This window comes from Sylvia atricapilla, chromosome 7 (assembly GCF_009819655.1).
Source record: "Sylvia atricapilla isolate bSylAtr1 chromosome 7, bSylAtr1.pri, whole genome shotgun sequence".
In the NCBI taxonomy this organism is placed as follows: Eukaryota; Metazoa; Chordata; class Aves; order Passeriformes; family Sylviidae; genus Sylvia; species Sylvia atricapilla.
In genome coordinates, this window is record NC_089146.1 from 19,537,911 (window position 1) to 19,560,940 (window position 23,030).

Here is a 23,030-nt window from a genome sequence, read left to right on the forward strand (position 1 = left end):
TGTCATTAGGCCCTGATGGTGAGGGAGCTTCTGTCCTGGTGGGAATAGGGCTCATTAGGAATATGAAGAGGGGAAAAGCTGACTGGTGAAGTGTGCCATGTGGCACCATTGTTATGGTGCTTTTCATGAAAAAGTTTCTACAGTTTTAGTTAAAGATGAGCTTACTTCTGATTCTAAAAAATAATATATACTCTGCATTCTCCTGTTGTCTCTTCCAGTCATGAGTCAGCTGTAGTGGTTACCATTCTGTCAGTGCCTGCATTCTTACTTAGCTCCCTACATCAGTCTTTGGAAACCACGTGTGATGATTAAGTAGCTGAAGTCTAAAAATGAGGCAGGCAATGCAGAGACAAAGTGTAGATGTTCTTACACACATGCACACACATTTCTTCTGGCTTACCTTCTCTGAGAATTTTTTTTTTTTACATTGGCAAGGAAGAATACACAGTGACTTAGGTGTGGTAGGATGCATCTCATCCAGGAAAACAGACTCCCTGAGGGCTGTATGGAAGACGCTGAAGCTTGTGTGAAATAGAAACTGATGTTTTAGATAACTCTGCATAAGAAATGATGGATAAATTTGTGAGGGTAAAAAAGGTAACAGAAATGAAAGAAAATCTACTGCTTGATACATAAAGTATGTCAGCATGATTTAGTCCTCAAGTTTAATTCCAATACATCTCATTTTCTTGAATTGCACTTACATGACAGACATTCTGCTTTTAAGGACAAAAGGAATAATGACATTTAATGTCTCTAATTTACAGTTGTATCATTACACAAACAATTTTCTATTTTAATTCAACAATGCACATCTTTTGTCAATCATGTGGAACAGAGATAATTGACTATAGCAGGAATTATGCTATCATCAGGTAATTATTTGAAGGCTTTGTCTTTAAATGCAAATGCTTGAAATCTCTCTCACGTCTTATCATTTTGTCAGTAGAACCACGTCAATCTGAACAGCTGCATAATTTGTTTATTCTCTAATCCCGATTTAGGTCAATATTTACATTGTTTTGCAAATAACTTCCTTTAAAACAGAGTATCTTTCTTTTATATCCTAATCACAGGATTGCCAAAGTCTATAGGTGAGGGACTAAGTGGGTGGCACTTGTGCTTTTTCTTGAGGAAGAAAATGCTTCCTTGAGGAAGCATTATTCCCTTGAAAATCAGATCTAGCAATCTTGGTGTGCACATCAAGCGGTTCTGATGAAAACAAAAAAATAATGAAGGGTTGCAGAACATGCTTTCACAAAGTGGGAAGTTTTAGATTCTGAAATTATGCTAGAATATCTTAGCATGGCAAACTTTGGTGTCACACTTATACAAAATGTTTGGAATTCTTTCTGTTGGAGGTGAGTGCATAATGAAAATCAACTTGCAGTGAATTCAAATTCACAACAGTACTTAAAATTTACTACTTTTAAAAAGAGATGAGAGATGGGCTGGTTCTATCCATGATAATCAAGGTATGTTAGTCTGTAATGGCACAGAGCTAGAAGCACATAAGAGGTATTACAAGAGATGGTAAAAAGGTCTGAGCTGGCATTTTAAAGCAGAAATAACTTTCTCACAAATGCATTTGAGAAAATAGGAACCATTAAGAAATGATGAAGAAGATAAAATTATTAATCACAAAGATACTAAGTACCTTTTTTCCAATCCTATTTCTATATAGCAGAAATAAAGTCTGTGTGCTGCTGCCTGATAAGGGTGTAATGGATGTAAGTAAAAATAACGAAGTGATGCTTGGAAACTCTGCCTACAAATAAATCAACAAATCCAAACAGCTGTCAGTAAGGGAACTAGCAAACTAATTTGTAGTTACAGTGACATTTACTAGAACCAGAGAAGTGTCTAAAGGCTGGAAAAGAGCATGAGGAGCTTTTAGGGGAGAGTTCAAAGGCATCTTCTATTTGGTGGATTATATAATGGAATACATAATTTATGAAAATCAATAAATGTCTGGAAGGCAATGGAACAGTAAGCAAAAGCACTTACAGCACTTACAGGCTTCTAGCAAATTAATCTTGCCAAACTTCCATTGTTGTTTTTTTTTTTTTCCTCAGTAGTTGTATACCATTATAGAGAAAGCAGCAGTGTCCTAAGTTCAAAATAGTTCAGAGTGTAACAATTCTCAGTAGCAAAGTTGGATTGCTGAACACATATCAACCTTCAGTGAATTTTCACCTTGACTAAAATAAACTGATTTGACTCATTAACTTTTCATTTGGGATATTTTGGAATTTGGAGACAAAGCAACATACACCCCCATGTGCATCCTGCTGGAGGAGTCTGTCTCAGGAGCAGCTCATCTTTCACACAGCTGTGAAAAGCTGGTAATTTCCATGAGAGTTCTAATTACTCAGTGCCTTTTATATTGCACATGTTCTACTGCTTGGATGTCTGTGGAAGGATATAAACGGAGAATGTCATGTATCAGGAGTCTTGGTCGTGGAATCAGAGGGGTTTGGGTTGGAAGGGACCTTAAAGATTATCTAGTTCCTAACTCCTGGTTTACCTCTGCAAAGGTGTGAAAGTTTTTATTCACCTGATTTGTTTCTTCCGAAGTTTGGGCAAGAAATGGGCAGTTGAGTTACATCACACATTCAGTCATAACATTTCTTAGTTAAGAATAATGCTAAATTTCTGTGCATTTTCCTTGGGTTTTTTTGGAAATAGTTTTTTTCAAAAGGGAATTTGGAGGTGGGTCTTAAGTTGATGATTTTTTAATATTATTTTGTTGTTGTTGCCTTTTTTTAGCAGAAAGCCACCTGCATTTTTCTGTAAGAGAGAGAAAAAGGGGAAAAACTGAGGTTCATACTAATTATCTGTTGAATAAAAATAGTGCAATATTCCATATAATGGCAGCAGACTTCTACAGCAGAAGTAAATGAGCCTTGTAAATCTGTACCTGGCTAGCTTCATTAACTGCAGCTTTGTGTTAGTGATCTTAAACTCCTATAGTTCTTTATTTGGAGTAAAATTTTGGGAACCTGAAACTCCTTCAGCTTTGAAGCATTTAGTTGATTCAGTAAATGAGTAATTTTCATTTCAAGCACTGCATGTGGCATACTCATTTTTCAGGGTTTGCTATCTTGCTGGTGTGTGTGTTGCCAGTCATTCTGGGTTTTGTGTTTCTGCATGTTACTGGTTTTGGCTCTGTAATATTTTGAGAAGTATTTAGCAAGCAATAATAGCTGTAAGTCACAGCTGAATATGCCTGCCTATTGGATTTAGTTTTCCCACAGCAAGACTTCGTGGCCTGATATGCTGAAATATGAGCTTGCATACAGTTTCCTTGCTGAGGAGAAGAATAATGAACTGCAAAACACATTCTGTTTCTATTAGCATTTCAAGTGGATTGAGCTATTCATTAGAAAAAGAGCGGGCTACAGCAATTAGGTTCCTCCCTGTGCTCCCTTGACTTGTCATTTCCAAAAATGAGATGGACATCTGTTTTGCAGAGGCTAATGCTTTGTGGATGGAAGAAATTATTAACTAAATCTGAAGCTGTAAACATGCATGGAATGGAGGCTTGGGGCACAGTATAAGGCTGTAAAGGAATTCTTTAACATTGGGATTAATTCCCTTATGACTGTGTCACACACTGAGCTGGTTAAATCACTCTTTGTGGCAATCAGGAAGACAGGAAGCCTTGGGATTTAACATTTTACTGCTCATTTTCTGTGTAGGTGGAACCTCACTGCTGAGACAAGGATGGTCAGTGAAAGAATTTACTCATTTTGAAACTGTTTTATAAACAGTGTGCATCACTGCTACTTTTCAGCATGTAACATTTGCTGGATGCTTTGTCTCTTAAACTTCTTTTTATAAACTGACCTCAAATGGGGAGCTTTAAGTCCAAGTGAATCTTCTGTTGTTCCCGGAGGATAAGGTATCCAACTCAAAACTGTGTTGAACTATTAGAATCAACGTGGCAGAGTGTCTTTTGAAGATGAAAAGGAAAATATTTATCATAGGACTTTATTTCATCTTTTATGTTACTGAATGCATTTTCAACTTAAGCATTTTTTTTCTGCTAGTTTTCCCAAATTACTGCCATGAAAATGCAATGGAGTCTTTCCAGTCTGGGTGTTTTGGGAAAGCAGTATTTTCAAGGAACTACTCTACAAAAATGTGGTTGTCAGTGCCAGAGGTATTCTTTGGGTGTAGAAACTGAACAGTCATTCTGTTCTTCATTACATTTTAATGTATGCACTGACTGTTTTTCAGGAACTCCAGGAAAGAACTTAATGACATACGGTTTGAGTTTACTCCAGGCAGAGGTAAGGCTCCTGCAACTGAATTATTCTCTTACTGCTTAAAAAGGCATTTCAGAAATGGATTACTGCTTATGGTTAATGCAGACTGCCTCTCTGGAATGTTTCTTACTGTGCAGAGCTTTATATTGAACCTCAGTGGAGTAAGAATTGCAAATATATGTAAATGCTAGTGGAAAGATTGCATAATATATATATTAGAAGACTTTATTCACAGTATACTTTTATCAATTTCATGTCTTATTGAAATGATCTATATGGTATATAAGATCTTGCCTAGCAATACTTCCATTTTCACATTTGGAAAACATGGTAGGAAATAGAATATAGTAGCCATAAAAATGTATGTGGTGATGGTGATAATATTTAAGTTTTTTTCCCTTTTATAATAAAAGTTCTATTAACAAGTATAAAGTGCACACCATTTTTCAAATGCTGTCTTCAGCTGAAAGTTGAGCTATGTCTCTAGCTTTGGTATTATCACCAGAAAGAAATTCTGGTACTGAAACTTTAAACCCTACTGTATACTTGTAGAAATGTAGGCTTTCCAGTGCTAGAGCTGTAAGAACTTGTACAGTTGCCTTTTTTTGAAGAAAACCAAGTATTACTGGGATATGAAATGCACTGAAGGCCAATATTTTGAGTAAGAAGATATCATCCTTGTTAAACTGCAACCCTTTGAACTATCAACCTATTTTATATTCCTTAGAAGTCAGTATTCACTTTATTTAGAGTAGCCTTCAAAGAGCTTTCACCTAAAAATAAATCCAATTGGAAGAGGTGTCTCTTTTATAGTAAATCATAGTATCTTTCATGTGCAGTAGTTCTGTGCATGGATATATTTCTGTTGTTTACCTGCTTTGCTTATTGATTTTGGCAATGAGTAAAAAAACAAGAGAGGCCTGTTACTTAATTGGGCACAGAACATCTCGGTTTGCCAAAATAATCATTTGGGAAGCAGTTTCCTAAGGCATGTGAGAGTTACTGCTTGATGAAAAATAAGAGGATAGACCAGGACTGTTCCTAGAGTCAGTCACTGAGGCAGCCAGAAGGCAGCTGTGCTTCTCATTTCCAGAAACTGCAGCTGGCTCAGCCACCTTGCTTTTCACCTGTGTGTGTTTCTTGAGGAAATGATAAAACTTTGTGTAACTGCCTCAAAGCATGTGCTCCATTGGAGTGTTTGATGTTGAGGCCACATTACAGTTGAGACTTGGCTGGAATTTAGGCTTGTTCCTGCTGTTCCTGCCTACTTACATCCAAGCCTTCTAAAGTCTTTACCCAGGGCAGGTACTAGTCACAGGGACTTAGGAATAACCCACTCAGGTTTGTAGAAAATCCATCCAAAGCCTTGAATTTCCTGAGTGACAACACTTAAGAGCTCTTAAAACACAGATCTCAAAATAATGACTGTTCATGTAAGTCCTTTACCCCACTTGTAACAAACAAGAAAGCCTATTCACCATGCCTCTGTCTAGATATGCAGAACAATGGAGCAATAAAGAAAGTAAAGAAAGTAAAGAAAACAAAGACAAAGATTTCACTGTTTTCTTTTCAATAAAGAAAACAGTGAAAACCATGCTAAAGCATTGTTAAGTTTCTTGGTTGTGAAGATACTGAACTTGCAAAATGTGTATGAGGGTGTAGTTAGATAACAGGGGAGAGGTGCTGGTGGCCAGGAGAGGTCTGTAGGGGGTTTGCAGTGAATCAAGTCATTACCTTATGCAATTTGCTGTGCAGAGGCTGAAAAGATAATTATCTTTTTTCCTCCTAATTAAAGATAATTTTGAATTCAATCCTGCCTCCATGGGTGTTTTGGAATTAAAATATATTTTTTGTTAAATTGCATTAGATGACTGATACTTTCTGTTGTTTTTGTGGGCTCTTACACTTATTCCTTTCACCTTTTGGACAGACACAGCAGATGGCGTTTCTCAGGAGCTGTTCTCTGCAGGCCTGGTTGATGGCCATGATGTAGTTATAGGTAAATTACATTTTTGTTTGCAATTATGCTCTTGTGACAAGTTTATGTTAAATGGATGTGAAAAAATGTTTTCTCTGATGTTGGTTTTCAGAAAATCTTTTTTGTCCTAATTTTGCTTTCATGTATGCATAGTTCAATCAACAAGGCAATTTTGGTAACAGTCCAAGGATTGATTTTGGAAGTCAGATCTCTTCAGTGGTTTGAGAGGGGTGATATTATATAGCTCTCCAGAAGGATTATTGACAATTCTATGATTGAGCATTTTTGTGATAACTTCATATTTTTTAATAACGATAAAATTATTTGTCAGTAGGATATTGCAGAGTGTGCTTTGGCAGCTCTGAAGTTAGTAAGTCTTCTGTTTGGATTCACAGAAGGAGCAGCTAGACAGTGTCCAGGAACTATGGAAATTGCATCTAGTGGTGTTATTTCTGTGGTTAAAAAAAAAAAATAATCAGAAATGTTTTCTGGTGGGTGAAAGATGCTTCTTTATTTTTTTATTCCATGCTTAGTAATGTTTTAATTTTTTTTCTTTTACTTGAAATTCAGTGCCTTATAAAGATGAGTAATTTGCAAGTGCTTATTTCTCTGCATCTTCTTCCTTTCTTCTGGATGCTCAAGACCAGTAGATATATAGTCACCAAAATCAGAGGGGGGTGGTATATGCTAGATGAGGGAGAACTGAGTTGAGGAATACAACCTAGTCAATTTTTGTGTTGTGGTCAAAAATCTTCTTATCAGTAGGTTAAGATTTCCTTACCAAACTCCTCAGTGGGATGGAGAGTATTTTACAACTCCAGAAGTTTATTACCTGCCTGGAATATTATCTAAAATACATTCTCACTGCATTTGTAGTTGAACTGCTTCTGAGAGAAGCCAGAACTTTTTGCTTTTGGATGATCGGAATACAGATTAAGTCTAGTTGATCTAAGAACTAGAATTCCTATCTGATATTTTACCTTTATTTCTAAAGAAATAAGTATTTTATGGAGATGGTACAAGCTATAGGCACTATTAAAAGTCACTTCTACTGCATGGTTATTTTAAAGGTTCAGGCCTTGCTTGGCCTTGGTTTGTTGTCATTTAAACACCCAGTATGAAAAATGTCATTACCTTACTGCTGATAATATTTTTGGTAGGATTGTCATTTAGAAAAAAAAGAAATTATTTTTCTGGCTAACAAAAGAGTTGTTATTTGTTGGCTATCCCACCTGCCTGGGCAGTCAGGTGCTGCTCTGAGTCACAGCTGGTGACGCTGCAGTGCAACTCCTGCTGGGACCCAGTGAGAAACCTTTTCCCTTCTTCATTTTCCCTTTGGTGCAGAGTTCTCTTTCAATGCAAAGTGTCAGTACTTCTGTGAAAATGGCAGCATGAATGGGATTTGTTACCATCTTGCAAGGGGCATGATGAAGGAAAGGCAAATGAAAATAGATGTCCCTCATGTGACAAATTCCCATCCCATAGTGACAGCACTTTGGTCCTTGAATAAGCACATGTATAGAAAGAAGATTTTCCCTAGCAGGCTTGGTTAGAGACACTGTCTAGTTAGTGATAGAAGTTTACCTCCTTGTTTAGTCCCTGTTTTGACTTGCATCAGACTTTGATTTTTAGGATTATGATGGTTCTTTCTGTGCTTTCATGCTTTATCTTTTACTGTGTTCCTTAAAAAATCTAAGGAAATAGAATTTCTGGTATATAATGAAATGAATCAACTTACATTTAATTTCAGTAATTTATATTTAGTTTATGTTAATCTTTATTTAGTTTATATGGTGGGGTTCTTATGATGTAACTTACCTCCACAGGCACAAATTCTTGACTGATTTCATGTAATTATCTTGTGTCTGCTTGACCTATGAAGTTTTCAGATATGTTTGGACATTGTTACCTTCTTAGGAAATTACTTCAGATTTAATATTTTACTGAAAGAAGAGTTCTGCAAAATGTGATTTTGCTTTTAATTAAGTAAAAAATTAATTTTTCCCTTCATTAGAATATTTCACTCTAACAGTGCAATCTTAAGAAGTGTTTCAGTTTGAAGCCAGAAGTCATATAAGAGAGCAGATGGTGCTTAAAATGTAAATCTGCTCACAAAACTCATTTTCTGTGTAAAATTATGTTAGCACCTTGTTCACTCAAAATTAAAAGGTTTATAATCTTCCTATATAGGAAGAAGGGAATAGTATAGAAGAGCTTGGTTAACCTTCTTCACCAGAACTGATTCCATTAGTTTCCAGATTGAAAGCAGGTGATAAATTACCTTTCATTTTTTAGCTGAAGCAGGCAGAAATTCAGCCTCTGTAACCTGAATGAAAACAAGGTTCTGAGATAGTCTCATGAAAGTTGTTCCCATAGATTCCCTTTCTGGATGTTGAAATATGTAGAGACTTGGACAAAAGAGGAAGGTGAAAATACCTGTTTTTATGTTGAACTCGACAATTTGTTGGCATAATGGTGGATCTTCTGAAAGGACATCTAAATAGGAGTCAGCAAAAGCTGTTGTGTAAAGTATTGCCAGGGCATGTGTGAGCTGAAGTTATTAGTCTATAGAATTTACCAGCTGACATGTTAAGTGCTATAGAATTTGCTTCTAAACATTAACACACTTCACCTTTTGTGTCTTTCTGGATTGCTTCACTTAACACAGGCTTCTCAGGAAGATTTCCTTTCTGACGTACACTGGGTTCAGCTACCTGTTCCGCAGAAAAGGAAAAATCCCACCTTCCATGTTTGGTTTTGGCTGAGATTGGCTGGTTTCTTTTCCTTTAGCATTGTTTCACAGAAGGTCCCTAGATCACAGAACTCAGCACAGAGAATTTGTTTAAAAGCAGACTAGAGTTCAAGTTTGCAGAGGGGAATGGGCCTTGGAGCCAGTGGTATCTCGCTGATGAACTATTTTTACGCAGTACTGAAATACCTATGTTAAATCAGATCTGGAATATTTTCAAAATTCCTTTTGAGATAATGTGTCTCTGTATGCAGTACATATTAGCTGGTAAATGTTCATCAGGTAATGCTTCATTATATTTTTGATACCATAAGGAAAACTCAAATCATATCATCATTCAATTCTGTTGAAAGTCACGTAGTTGCAGTCCTGCTCCACTGCTATATACAATGTGCATATAATTACAATGAAGCCTTAGACTACAGTTAATTTTCTGGACTCCCTTGCTTAAATTTCAGAACCTGTAGGTGTATTTACAACTATTAAACTGCAGTGTATATATATTCACCACCCCTTCTCTTCCTGAATAATGCTTAAATAAAAGCTTTAATGTGCTTGCTATCAAGAAATGTGCAGTTGCCCTCTACTATATTAATGTACCTTCTAAAAGATGTTTCAATCAAAAAAGTATCTCTGCATATGTTGATCATCATGGAAGATAGACCTTCACTTTTACATACATGCGACATAAACTACTGCTGAAATTCTTTGATGTTGGAGATATCCACTTAGTAACCAGAGGAAAAGCTTTTAGTCAGTAATATAAAAAAAAAAGAAGTTCCTGCTGAAAGGCCTAATGTGTTTAGAAGAACCAGCTGAAAACCCAACAGATTATATTTTGTAATGAAGTATTTTGAAAGTAGCAAGCTTTTTCATCAACATATTGAATGTTTTCTTAGAAGCTTTCTTAAAATAGATGCCATAATAGTTTGATACAGTTTGGTAAGTAAACAGAACTTAAATTGCCATCTAGATTTACAAAGAAAGTTCAGCATGGCTGTGGATAGGTTATTGGCCATGAGTTCACAGAACATGTATCTGACCAAATCCAGAATAACAGTATTTCAAGGATCGTTAAACAGTAAGTAATATATATAACATAGTATAGCAATAATAGATAGTTACCAGTTAATCACAGTATTAAAGCATTTGAAATTGATACAGCTGTCTTACAGTATGATGTCTGCTGATGCTGAAAGTACTATCATACTAAAATGAAGTCATGAAAAAGCACCAGCCCAGTTTGTTAGTACACTTAGCTTATGGTGGCATTGATAATCCACATTCCTAGAAAAGCCATGGACTTACACAGTAAATATCCTTTTGCTTTCCTAGGTTCTGCTCTGCATTTGCTTATGCCTAGTTTTACTTTGTCGTGTTAGATTAGTCTTTGAAATGGAATGAAGCGATGACTTTTGTTCAACTAATTCCAACTCATCTTACTGCAGTTAGGAAATGGGATAGAGCTGCACGAGTGGAAAACATACTGCATGTATTTTTGTGCTCAAAGAGCAGTATAGGGGTTGGGGTAACTGGAATAGCACTAGCATTTGAAGCCACCTTAGGTTTGTCATTTAATATCAGTAATGTTTGGGGTCCACTGATTTTTGTAATATTTAGGAAAAGTTTTAGAAGTTTGTTTTGTTTTCTTGTGGTTCAAACTAAGTGAAATTACTGAATTTTTAGTTAAATGTATCACAGTTTTATTTATTCCAAAGCTCAGTGTACCCATAAACTTTCTAATGAGAAAATGCCTTTATAGATTCTTACTATTTAATTTCAACTGAATTAGATAGACTAAGTACTTTGTGTTTACTTTTAATATATTATCCAGAAAGAAAACATATAGATTTAATGAAAACCTGACTGTGTTTTAAGGCATTTTGTAGAAACCTATATGCTTCAACATATGTATGTAACTCAGTATCTCTTTAGCAAGATATGCTAATGCATTGCAAATGGAAGACTATCTCTAAAATCCCTGGGGGCTTAAATAAGGACTTAAATATTTCAACACATCTGGCTCATTTAGAGCTAATGCACTGAAGGGTGACTCATAATGATGAGACTGCTGGGAGTTCTGGAAGCTTGAGGTGCACCTGGAGCTAATGAATTTTTGTGTCTAATTGCACCTAAGTTATTTTAGACTTTCAATGCTGGACGTAAAAGTGCACTGGAGGAAGTATTGTGTGAAGCTGGCAGATTTCATGGAAGTTGCCAATGTGATGAATTTTCAGTGTGGTAAAATGTAAAGGTTTGAGGTTTAAAAATTGTGTTAGGTGAATAATCACTGTTTCTGTGTTTTATGGCAGAACTATAAGTATGTGATATGAGAAATTCTCTAAGTGTGCAAATTATTCTTCACACACACATATGTGTGTTCATGTGTCATAGTGAATGTGCTTGTCTTAGAGCCATGATAAAGTAAGGAATAATTTTTAGTTATTTTAAAGAAAAAAAAGAAGAGGTAGAATTGGCAACTGCTTTCAAGTACACCAGTTCCTACTGAAGTGTGAAAATGAGGCATAAATCCGTATGGTTATTAGTGGGATTAGTTTGAATTTTGCCTGATGCCGTAAGTGATAAACTCTCTGCCCCTCATAGGTCTGAATTAAAGTTTCAAGGACTTTCCTTTCTATTAAGAAGAAAAACAAAAACAATTGTGAATTTAAATCAGAAATTGCAAAAGCAGCAATGTATGTAATGCTTGTTTTCAACAGTAATTTACTTGCTGTTCTTTATTTCCTTGGCATTCGCTTATCTGCCAGGGGGTTAGCATGTCAAAATAAGGATTTATTGAGGTTCTTCAAACTAGATGTATTCTATTTCAGAATCTATCCAGCACATCAGGGAGTCTTTTCTAAATATAATCTTCTTGTTTCAAGTTTCAGATACAAGGTATTGAAGTATCCTGGCTGCTATTTCATCTTCTTAATAGTTTTGTCAGAACATTATCTATAATTCATAGCTGAACTTGGGACAGGAAGACTCGTGAAGATCTGATAGAGAAAGGAGATTGCAAAGTAATAGTATGCCTAGCAGAATATGACCTGCCTTATTTCTGCATAGACCTGTATTTCAGATCTAATCCAGTGTGATGAAGATACTTGTTAGAGTTGTCTTCAGTATCTTGATGGTTATCAAACTGTTGTCAAAACCTGCATCTGAAAACTAGCACTTGATTTCTGCATTCAGTCACAAGGAAATGATTTTTTCAACCTAATACCCTCATTCTTTTGTATAGAGAATTTAAGAGAACAATTTACTGTAATATCTCAAGCTTGTTAAATAGCCCTTCTAGCAGTGCTGGGCAGCAGGTCTAAATTTATTTTAAATGTTCTTTTGAGAATAGACTGAGGTTTAGAATGCTCAGGATCATCAAAATGAAGGGGAAGTGATGAAATATGTATCTACTCATCTCTCACCTTCCTAAATAATCTACTCCATTAGGCACATGAAGAATCAAGGTCTGAAATAGGTAAGTATTTAATTGTCCAAATATATTCTATTTATCATTTTATAAGGGAAAGTAGAATATCCTTTTCATTGGTTTACTTATCCTTTTAGTTTGTTTTAAACATGCAGTGGTTTTCCTAAGCATTTTTTGCATCCTCTGGGGGAAGAAAATCAATTTGAGATATCAGCAACCTTTTTTTTGGTAAATTTCTGGGAAAAGGTACAATTTTCCAGTTGTATTAATATTATAATTTATCAGTAAAACCAATTGTCACAGTTGTGGTCTTTTCCCCCTTTTTTTTTTTATTTTCCCCTCTTCTCACAGGTTGTAGAATGCAAAATGTTTCCTTGAGATCAGATATCCATATTAAGTAATTGAGAATTCAGAAGCTTAATAATGTGTTATTGGAATTGATATAGGTAGATTTCTAGCACTAACTGATTACACTTTCTATTTGGATACAGTACTCCTGTTTCATAAAATATACTGCTTCCATTGGGTGCGATTTTTTTTCCACCAGTTACGTAAAGAAAAATTATTACTTGTATGTTACTTTACCAATTCCCAGTTTTCCAGTTTTTACCTGTGAGCCCTGGATATCAATACTCCATGTTAATTAATCTTAGTGGGAAGGCATTTGAGGTCTGCTATTATTTTGTAAACATGTTGAGAATGTGTTGAGATTTTTTTTTTCAGTTTGAACAAGGGTAAATATTTAAAGTTTTTATTTGTGGGTAGAAGTAAGTCAGGAATATACCACTCTGCTGTCTCTGCCATTCCTTTGAATAACATAGGGCAGTTGGTTAGTTCTTAAAGCTTTGGTCCCAACCAAGAAGTCTCTTGTGCCAAATGCTTGTTAATATCCTTAATGTCTGAAATTACATGAACCAGACTAAACGCAGGATGTCTGTATAGAATAATGAATTAATACAGTATTGGGGCTCAGAACTCATATGAACCACAGAGTTCGAGTAATAATTTGTTTAAATTGTGGAAAGTGCAGTTGGAAGTTGTTCACTAAGTTCCCTGTTCATGGGATGCTGTAGGAGACCATTTGCATCTCGGTGTTCCTTTCAAAGCAGAAAGGAACTTTGGCCTTCTGATGTGCCATACCTTCCCTCCTTAATCTGTGTTTTCGGAGGCTGTAGATTGAGCTGTTGGAAATTATTATAGTATCAAATGTTGCAATGGAGATAATTTTCACTGTCTTTTATCTATATCTACTGCTTGAGCAACACATGTCGAGAATTCAGACAAATTTGTGAGCCCTAATCTTCCTTTGATAAATTCCCAAGGACAGCCTCTTCATAAATAATACATTTCTAAATGTTTTTAATGCTTCTGCCATATCAGTGTCTGGTAGCTTCCTCAGAAGAGAAGCCAGGTTTGCTTGTTGATCATTCTGTTTTCTTTTATTTCTTACTTACAAGAGTCATGTCTAGGTCCTTGCAGTCCTCTAGCAATAAACACTTGCTGGTTAGCTGCCACAGATCTTCAAATACTTAAACATTTCCCTTGCTACTGAGCAACAAAAACTGAAGGGATTTTTTCAGGAGCATCCTGAATGGTTAAATAATGGAATCACATTACACTTAAGTGACCTTTTTGATCTCTCTTCAAAGAGCTCGTTAATCTTTCAAGGCACACAGTTGGTGAGCTGTTAGATAATAACAAGAGATACAGATCTGGAGGAATTGTTACCAAAATCTCTAAACACTGATTGTTTTCATTGTTTGTATAATATACTATAATACAGTACTAGGTTCTAAAACTTAGTTTTGACTTTATTCTGAACTTGCAAATGAATGAAAATCACCGTGTACTATGAAATATAAATGAATGGATAGATTGCAATGAACCTGTTGCAATATGCGAAATAGCCTCAAGAATATATATAATAAATTCAGCCCTTTGGAGGAAAGCCCTACCAGTAGGGCTGGTACTGAATTTTTAGGAGTGATAATTCCACTGAAAAGTATTCCCTGCTACTCAGGCACCCTGCGTCTTAAGACCCATACAGGAGAACACAGCATTAATCCTCAAACCAGCAGACTCCCAAGGTAATTAATTATGGTGAGCTCCATGTATCAGATGAAAATAGTAAAATAACTGCCTACTGTTGGGGAAGAGGTAATATTTGAAACAATCAGCAGGAAAGCAAATAAATCTGTGGAGATTTGAGCTTGTCTTCTCTAACAGCCGTACTGTTGATGAAGTAGGGAGCAGTTGAAGGTAGCTATTTTTTATAGACTGAGTTTTAGACTACATAAAAAATATTTCACTTTTAACTTATTAAAAATATTTTTCATTTTCACCAAGGTTATAATTTTTCTCTATTTTTTGGTGACAGTAATTTTGTGCCTGAATAATAATTCCCTTTCCTTATATTGGAATTCCAGGATTACAATATGCAATAGCTTTGCAAACTATTGAACCTAAGCATGAGTTCATGAGCTATTTCTGAGGTTGCCCATCCATTCTTTGCAAAATGGAAAAGCAGATGAATCATTATTCTTTTGAGAGCACCCCAGAAATATCATCTCAAGCTTTAGTTTCTGCTTGTGTCTGTGTTTATGCCAGATGGCTCTGGCTTAGTTGGCTGGGTGGGCATTGTACTGGAAATAGTTTAACTGTACTTCATATAGCTTTATTTGCTGTCTCATTAATTTTAACTTTTCCAGAAGTTTTCCCTCTTCAGAAGCCATTAGGGTTAAGTTTCATGCCGTGTTAAGAATTTCAAGTAACCAGAGAGAGAGCTTTGTCACATCACAGGAGCCAAACAGCTATTCGAGGCTGCCCAAAGTATGGCTATTTACTTACATTTGTAAGATCTTGAAGGTGTCCTTTTTTGTTCTGTTGCCTCGTATTGCTCACTCATTTAAAAACTGTTATTTATGTGATTGGCCAAAATTGAAATATAGCAAAGAGTAAGTAATTTGTTTTATATACATGCCAAAGCCTCTAGTTATGCGGGTTTTTTATATTTATTCCATCTGCAATTAGCAGCCTGTGTTGTGTATATTTATATATGTTGGGTTTGACCTTTTCTCCTATTGCATGTTCTGCAAGTGCAGACACTTATTTTGTCAGGGTGGCACAACCATTTGTCACTGAGCAAAACCTGCAAAGGAACCTGGAATGATTTGTGGTGTGTAGGTTGATTACATGTCCTTCAGAAGCCTTCTGAAGAAGGCGAACAGCACCTCATTTATTGTTGTAAACAACAAAAAGCCTCTTGTCCTAACTGCTGCTCGTGTTTGAAGAGAGCTTTTTTTCCTAAGGCATGATTTGAAGTATACTCTATTTACCTGAGGTTACTTCTGGCAAAGATTTTTCTATCACCATTTAATTTTTTCTTGTTCATGTTACTTCTTCTGACTTTTATAGGTGCATGGCCATAACATATTGAGAAAACACTCTGCAAAATAAAGTTGAGTATAGAATATCCAGTCTTGTAGAAACAGTGAATTCCCAACAGAATTTTAATTATCAATTAGTGCTGCTTGCAGGCAAGCTAATCTATGAATTTCACAAATTTCACAACATCCAAGGCATGACTTCAGAGTATTGGAAAGAAAAATGGCTTTGTCAATAGGAACTGCAGTTATACTTAACTAAGAGATAAGGTATAAAGTGACATATATTTTACAGTGCCCTTCACTTTTCCAAATAACTGAAGTATCATAGGAGAAAACAATTCCTGCCTCTTTAGAAAGTCCTAGTGTGAAAGTGCTTTTTACTTTAGGGAGGGTGTTACTATATTAAATTGACTTTGTTCACCAACTTACAATACAAGAATTGTTGGGACTGTGGGATGGGGAAAGGTGGTGAGAATGGGATGGTTATTTTCCTCACTATTGTTTGCAGATGTGATTTGGTTCATATAGAAACTTTAGTCTCATCTTTTGTATTTAAGCCAAATTAGAACTTTGCATGTGAACTGTAATAGGAGGGTTAGTGGGTCTCAGTCTAGTAAATAATTTTCCTGACTGTGAAGAGTCTAAATCCAGTAGCTGAGGGAGATTTTAATCAATAAAGCCTAATAGTTCCACTTAAAAAGAATTGGGTTTTTTTTCACTTGCCTGAAGTAATCGTTATTTCTGAATAGGGCTGAACAGTAACAGCAACTGCTTGTAAGTGAAAGCATTCTTTACTGTCATGAGTGTATGACTGGCATGATTTTTTTTTTGGTGTCTTTGGGGGAAATTTGCATACCTAGTGGTTCAAACTGTGTAGATTTAGTAATAGTCCTCAATTTTTAGAAATACATTTATAGGAGTGGTAAGTCAGTTATATTTACAGTAAATGATAGCTTAGTTTAACTGCATTTAAAGTAGGATGAGTAGAGTATGTTGTTGTATTTATAATTCCAAGGATGTCTGTACTGTATGGGATCTCCAAACCTTCTGGAGAAATAACTGGAAGGGACTGCAGGCATTCGGGAAGGACTTTCACCTGCTTGGATGGCTTCTACTGACTGTGCTGCAGGCTCTGTTTCCAGTGGAAGCTACCTAAACCTGGCATGCCATGGACACTTGCAGCTTATGGGTTATGTTTTTCTTAGGTGACTTCATCAGGCTCCAAAGGATTTCAGTTACCACTTGAACCCAGATCTTAAACATTTTAGATGCAGAGGGACACATCCAAAGCTATGTACTTACTGAGGTCGTAAAAGGTTTGGCTTGCATTAAGGTGAAAAGAGTAATGATTGTCTCATCCCTAAAGCTAATGAACCATAGAGTTTCCTGAAATACTGACTAGATATCCAAATTCAGACAGTTGCCTCTAATTTTTGCCCTTGTGGTCTAAATAAGGGCAAGATCTAGCAAAACAAAAGCAAGGAGTTAGAAAAATGAAAAAGATATGGGCAATGGTATGGTTTTGTTAGGTAATTATGTGCAAATACTTGGCTCTTAGTTGATGATAATTACATATGCTTTCAGATATTGCAGAAAGAGTAGGCTTTTGGGAGGATTTGCATTCACAGTGGTTTGATTGACTGTGATTAATGACATTATTTTGGCTAAATGATTTCTGTTGCCTTTCTGTAAAGGCCAGAAAATGTAAGACACAGTACCAAAGTCAGAGGTGAAATGCTAGTTGTACTTGAAAATGCTGAATATGTATGATTAAAATTGAAAAGATCTCTCTGTAGGAAACCGCAGATGTGACTATTCTTAATGTCTTAGAATACAAGACATTGTATTCTAATATTATGGACTCTTTATAGGTCTGTGTTCTCATTTTCAAGCATAGCCGGAAAAGATGTGACATTTCTCCCTTAAATCCTCTTAATCTTCTATTTGATTACACATGTCCCACTCTAGTTATGGTCCATCAGAAAACCAAAAATAAAGTATATTTAATATGTAAAAGTTTCTGATTTGAGTTCATATTAAAAGTAAAGACAAATGAATAAATAAAAGTGTCCCTGCAGCCTTTTACTGAGCACTGTTTTCAGCTTTCTTGAGGAATGATAACCATCTAAAATACCACTCATTTTTGATACAGTGTTTAAGTAACAACAACAAAATTAACATTAACTATTTACATATATTTAAAATCTAATTTTGCTATTTTTACTTGGAGGTTTTTAATCTCTTCCCTGGTAAAGAGTCAATCAGCAGCAGGAAGGGTTTGGGTTTTTAAAGACTTTGACACTACCTGTGACATCCTAGATGCCTCATACTCTACTGAATGCTAGTTCATTTAAACACTTGCTCATTGTGGGCTGCTGTTTGCAAAAGCAGTAATAATACCTTTGCCAGAACTGCCTAAGGGCAGCTGGAAGGTTTTGCTCCTGGGGGAATAGCCCAGCAGCACACTGACTTGCCTTCCTTGTTCCACAGCTGGTCAACATTAAATGAAAGGCTGCTCCTCCTAAAGACACACTTGCACGTGAAGCTTGTATTTTTGTAACAATTTATTTAGGTGAAGTTAGAAATCTTTGGATTTAGGACCCAATGCCTATCTGCTTTTGTAGCACTATCTTCATTTCAGTGAAGCCAGCTAGCTTTTTTCCTTTTTTTTTTTTCAAACACAAAAATTTGAAACTATACTATCCCGGCTTCAGGAGATATGAGGCTAAATGCTCCTAAGATTCTAAATATCAATTGTAATGAAAAGCATTACATGTATTTGCATGTATTTTATCAGGTAGGAGGTATTGCAATAAAATTGACTTAAATATTGTAGAAGTGAATTGCTGTGACTGAAAACTGATTGTAATTGCTGGAAAAAAAATATGAATAATGAAGCTTCAAAAATGGAAAGGCTTCCTACTGTAGTGTTTGTAGCTGAGTTCAGTTAACTGTGAAGGGTAATTTTTTTTCTTTACAAAAAGTGTTCTCTACAAAATGTACCTTATGCTTGCTTTTAAGTCCTGTTTTTAGTTTCAAACACACTTTCACCTCCAGTTAAATTTATTACAAGTGTATAAACAATCCTTGGTGCCATTTTAATTGTATAAAGAAAATGAGACCCACAGAAAATTGATTTGCATTTAACAGTGGTAGACAGGCCTAATTGTTTACTTCTCTAAATTCCCTTGCTAGATACTGTACTTCCCCTGTGAGGTGAATTTCTGTTATAACACAGTGGATCATGCATGATCAGGCACAGTGGGAGTGAAAATGTTGTCATTACAATGTTAGAAGATGGAGGAAGCAGAAACCTAAGTTTGTAGCAGTAGGACATGGAACATGCAAATGTTTGGTGTGTATCTTCCACCATATGAATTTTGTGGAGAGAGTTATTTGTGGGCAGCATCTACTTTCTTGCTTCTCTGCTTTATGGTACTCACCTAGTCAGTGTACTAAGAAATGTCTGTTACTTAATACCTGTTCATTTCCTTTTTATAATCTTGTTTGAACAGCTCTGCCAGGTGTGAAGTATTTATCTCAAGCTCATATCCTGTTGATGACATCTTGTGCTCATACATCAGTCTTGAACAAAGGTCCTGAATGATTTGGTCTGATTTAGTTCAGGATCTGTGACTGTGCAAAGTTGGGGAGCCAGTTTAGTAAACATACAAAGCTGAAAGCAGACATTGGTTTGTTGTTTTTTCTTTTGGTCAAGATTAATGGTAGCAATATTGTTAAAATAGACCAATTAAAAATGTAATTTAGGTGTTTTGATAGAAAAGGGTTTTATTAATTTCCTGCATTCTCCTCTGTTTTCAAAGAGTAAATAGTTTCCTTCCTGCTCTTTCTGTTACAGCACAGAGCTTCTTTTTCTGGATACTCAAGCTCTGTTCATCCAGTTAAAGCGTTTTTGCTTTAACTTCACAAATCTTGATCATGTTTTCTATGAGAGTAGTTTGAAGATCAGCTCTTTTTGTGTTACTCTCATATTTTAACTATTTTTTGGTTTTCCTGCTAGTGAACTGTAACACATCACCTAGAGTGTGTGTTTGTGCTGGCCCAAAAAATGGAGAGAAGCACATGCATAAAAAGTTAGAGGGGACAGTGAGCCCAGTGTTCTGCTAGAAGCTGATGCTGGTAGTGACCCTGGCTGTAGCAGAAACATGATATAAATCATGCCACTCATCAGCTTACCCTTGGCTGTGTGATTCTCCCATCTTCCTTTGCACTTGCATTTGTGTGATTGTTAACTGTTTATGTCTGTTAATTTTCAGACTAAACTGAAAATTAGAAGGGGTTTTTTTCCCCCTGTCATTTTGTTTTCAGGCAGATTATTCCCCTTGAATCAGTTTACATAGTCACAAAGTATCAGTGACCAGGAAAGAAAGGAAGTAGGATTTATGGCAGCCCACTGCCCTCTGCAACAACAGCTAGAGAATGATTAAATATTCAAGTGGTATTTTAAAGACATGTATATGTGTAGAATTAAGTAGAAGATTCAACCAAAGGCTTGATGTTGAGTGCAATTTTCTGTAAATCATTTTTTTTGTCTTTTACAGTTGCTGCTAACTTACAGAAGATAGTAGATGATCCAAAGGCCTTGAAAACGTTGACCTTTAAGTTGGTAAGTAAAAGCATCAATGGAAGAAACAAATTATCACAACATTCACATAGAATCTGGGTTCTAAGTTCCAGCAAATTTGTTGAATAAACAGATGGACAGATAAAGTGACTGAAATTGCCATGAATTAGAGCAAAAGCTCTAATACAAACCCTGTTTTGACAGGGCAGCTCCATAACTGCATGGGGAAGGAAGCTCAGTCACATGAGTTCTGAAGCAGTCTGAGGTTTAGGTGAGAAGCTGCAGTAAAAAAAACCCTGGGAAGAATTGCAGAAACCAGTAGAGGAAACTGTAATAACTAGGTTAACACTCTTTCACCCCCACCCTCTTAGCTCTACCTGGGCTGAAGTGTCCTCTGGTGATGGACATACTGCTCCAACCACATTTTTCCAAACACTTGCGCCATTTTTCTTGTATGCAGGTCACCTTCTCCACTGCTTGCTGCTCCTTAGTTCTTTTCAACCTTTTTTCAGTTGACTGTCCACACCTGCAAGTTGGTCTTTCTCCCACTGTATTTCATTGGTGTTTCTCCCTTCTCCACCTCTCCTTCTCCACCATCTTCTGGATGTATGTCATCAGACCCTGGGCTGGAGCTTGGGACTCCTTTCTGTGCTGTATTTTGACCATGGTCCTTAATTTTGGTCAATTTTGATCGTAGCATGATAGATTTAATATTAATAAATTTACATGGCAAAAACATGAGTTAGTATTGATGTGCTGTGCTTGTTTCTATTTCTTGTTAAAATTAAGTTGAAAAATGTATATACTGAAGCTATTGAATTATTAGTTATGTAAATACCAATTAGCTTTCAGCATCTCTTGCTGACTCAGTCACAGGAGAGACTAGACTGAATGTCTGTTAGATAAGCAGGTCTCCAGAATCACAGCTTTGTTTATAAAAGCAGCTGCTGTAGAGAGCCATTTTTAGACCTCATTGATGATGATGTATTAATTCAGGGCTCTTCTTCCCATGTCATTCTTTATACAGATCTGAGGAGTTTTAGCTGACTCATTGAACTCATTTTTCCTCTACAATGCAGTAAAATCCCCAGAACTTCCACATTCCTTGTGAGAAGGGGTAGGGGTAGTGGAATAAAGACATGCGACTCAAATTCTTTTCTTTCTCTGGCCTTTGCTATGAATGTAGCTTAAAAGCTAATGCTTTTCTTTTTGCAGCTGATCTGTGCTCTCACTGTCTAAACATCTGACTTGGCTTTATTGTGTAGTAAATAGCATCTCACCAAGAGCATTTAGATAACAGATACTTCAGAGACTCTGCAGAAGCCTGGGTTTCTTGTTCCCACACTTAAAATAGAGGCTTGTGATACATTCCAAACTGTAATATCCCATGCCATCCAGCTTATATATGTTGAAAACAAATCCGCTTGAAAATTTAGGTTGGGATTTGGTTTTTTTTTCATTTTTTGGTGATTCAGTTGGTTTTATAGCTGGGGTTCAGTCAACATCACATAGAATTTCAGATTCCAGTAAGTGAATGCTGCTATCATCCTGCTCCTTACCATAATCAGAATTAGACAATCCACAATCAGTGTCTTTGTCCCTGCTGTAGGTAAGTTCCACTGGATAGGTAGCAATTCTGGAGAGGTTAATTTTTAACTTTATTTTCTTCCTCATACTTTTGACCTAGGTTTCCTGCACTACTTCTTATTGTGATGGGGAAAGATTGATACAAGAAGTGTCCTAATTTATTTTTCTCCTTGGATTAAGTCAATATATGTTCTGCTTCTGCCTATTTCTATATTGTATAGTGAAGTTGCTAAATGAATTGTTGCCTATGAGAACTCTCTCATATCTTTGTATGCACTACTGGGTCTTTGTTACCTCTTAGCAAGATCTCACTGAATTTAAGAGCACTTGTATACAACTTGATTAAAACACATTTTGTTGGTAAATATTTAATGAGGATTAAAGTCTAAATATAGCTAATCCTATATCCATTCAGAAAATTCAATTGAAAAATATTCCTTAGTCTAGGATTAGTTGCGAGTATTTCTGGACAAGGGAGTCTGGTTAGTATCTCACTGCTTAAAGGTTGCTGGTATTTTGCTGGTATGTATTATTTCAATAAAATATTCAAACAGCAAGCATGTTCATCTTTGGGGCCAGTTTAAGTCATAACTATTTTTGTATTTAATTATTACCAAAATAGTAAAGAAAATTTTTAAGGTGAGGTGCCTGGATGGCAGGAGTTGGATTCTCCCTCTTGCATATTTTTAAACAATGTATCTTTGCTCTTAGAATGATGTAATTCTACAGAACATATATAGTATTAAATATCCCCTAGTTGTCTTGGCTAACACAGAATTAAAACTTCCCTGTTGGATCCAGCTGTCCACACTCTGGGAAGGAGGCTACTTTAATACACAAATAATCTTGGAAACACTCAAGGAAACACAAAATTACTGCACAGCATAATTCACATTTTGTGTAAGGACTTGTTTTTTATGAGAAAGGCTGGGAAAAAACCATTAATTTAAGAGTGTGTTCAGTCTCTACTGAATACTTTTATGTTGCAGTTTGTGTATAGTATTTGTATTTATGCTAAGCTAAGTTAATAGATTCCAGGTGCAT

General features: G+C 35.9%; 1 protein-coding gene across 1 annotated transcript in view; it reads left to right on the forward strand.

Annotated features, from left to right (window-relative positions):
- STK39 (serine/threonine kinase 39) overlaps positions 1 to 23,030 on the forward strand; it is an 83,528-nt gene that overhangs the window by 57,592 nt on the left and 2,906 nt on the right. Inside the window, exons 14-16 of the mRNA XM_066322864.1 lie at positions 4,243 to 4,295; positions 6,202 to 6,270; positions 20,377 to 20,441. Of these exons, the coding sequence (XP_066178961.1) occupies positions 4,243 to 4,295; positions 6,202 to 6,270; positions 20,377 to 20,441 (187 nt within the window). The remainder of the gene's footprint in view (positions 1 to 4,242; positions 4,296 to 6,201; positions 6,271 to 20,376; positions 20,442 to 23,030) is intronic.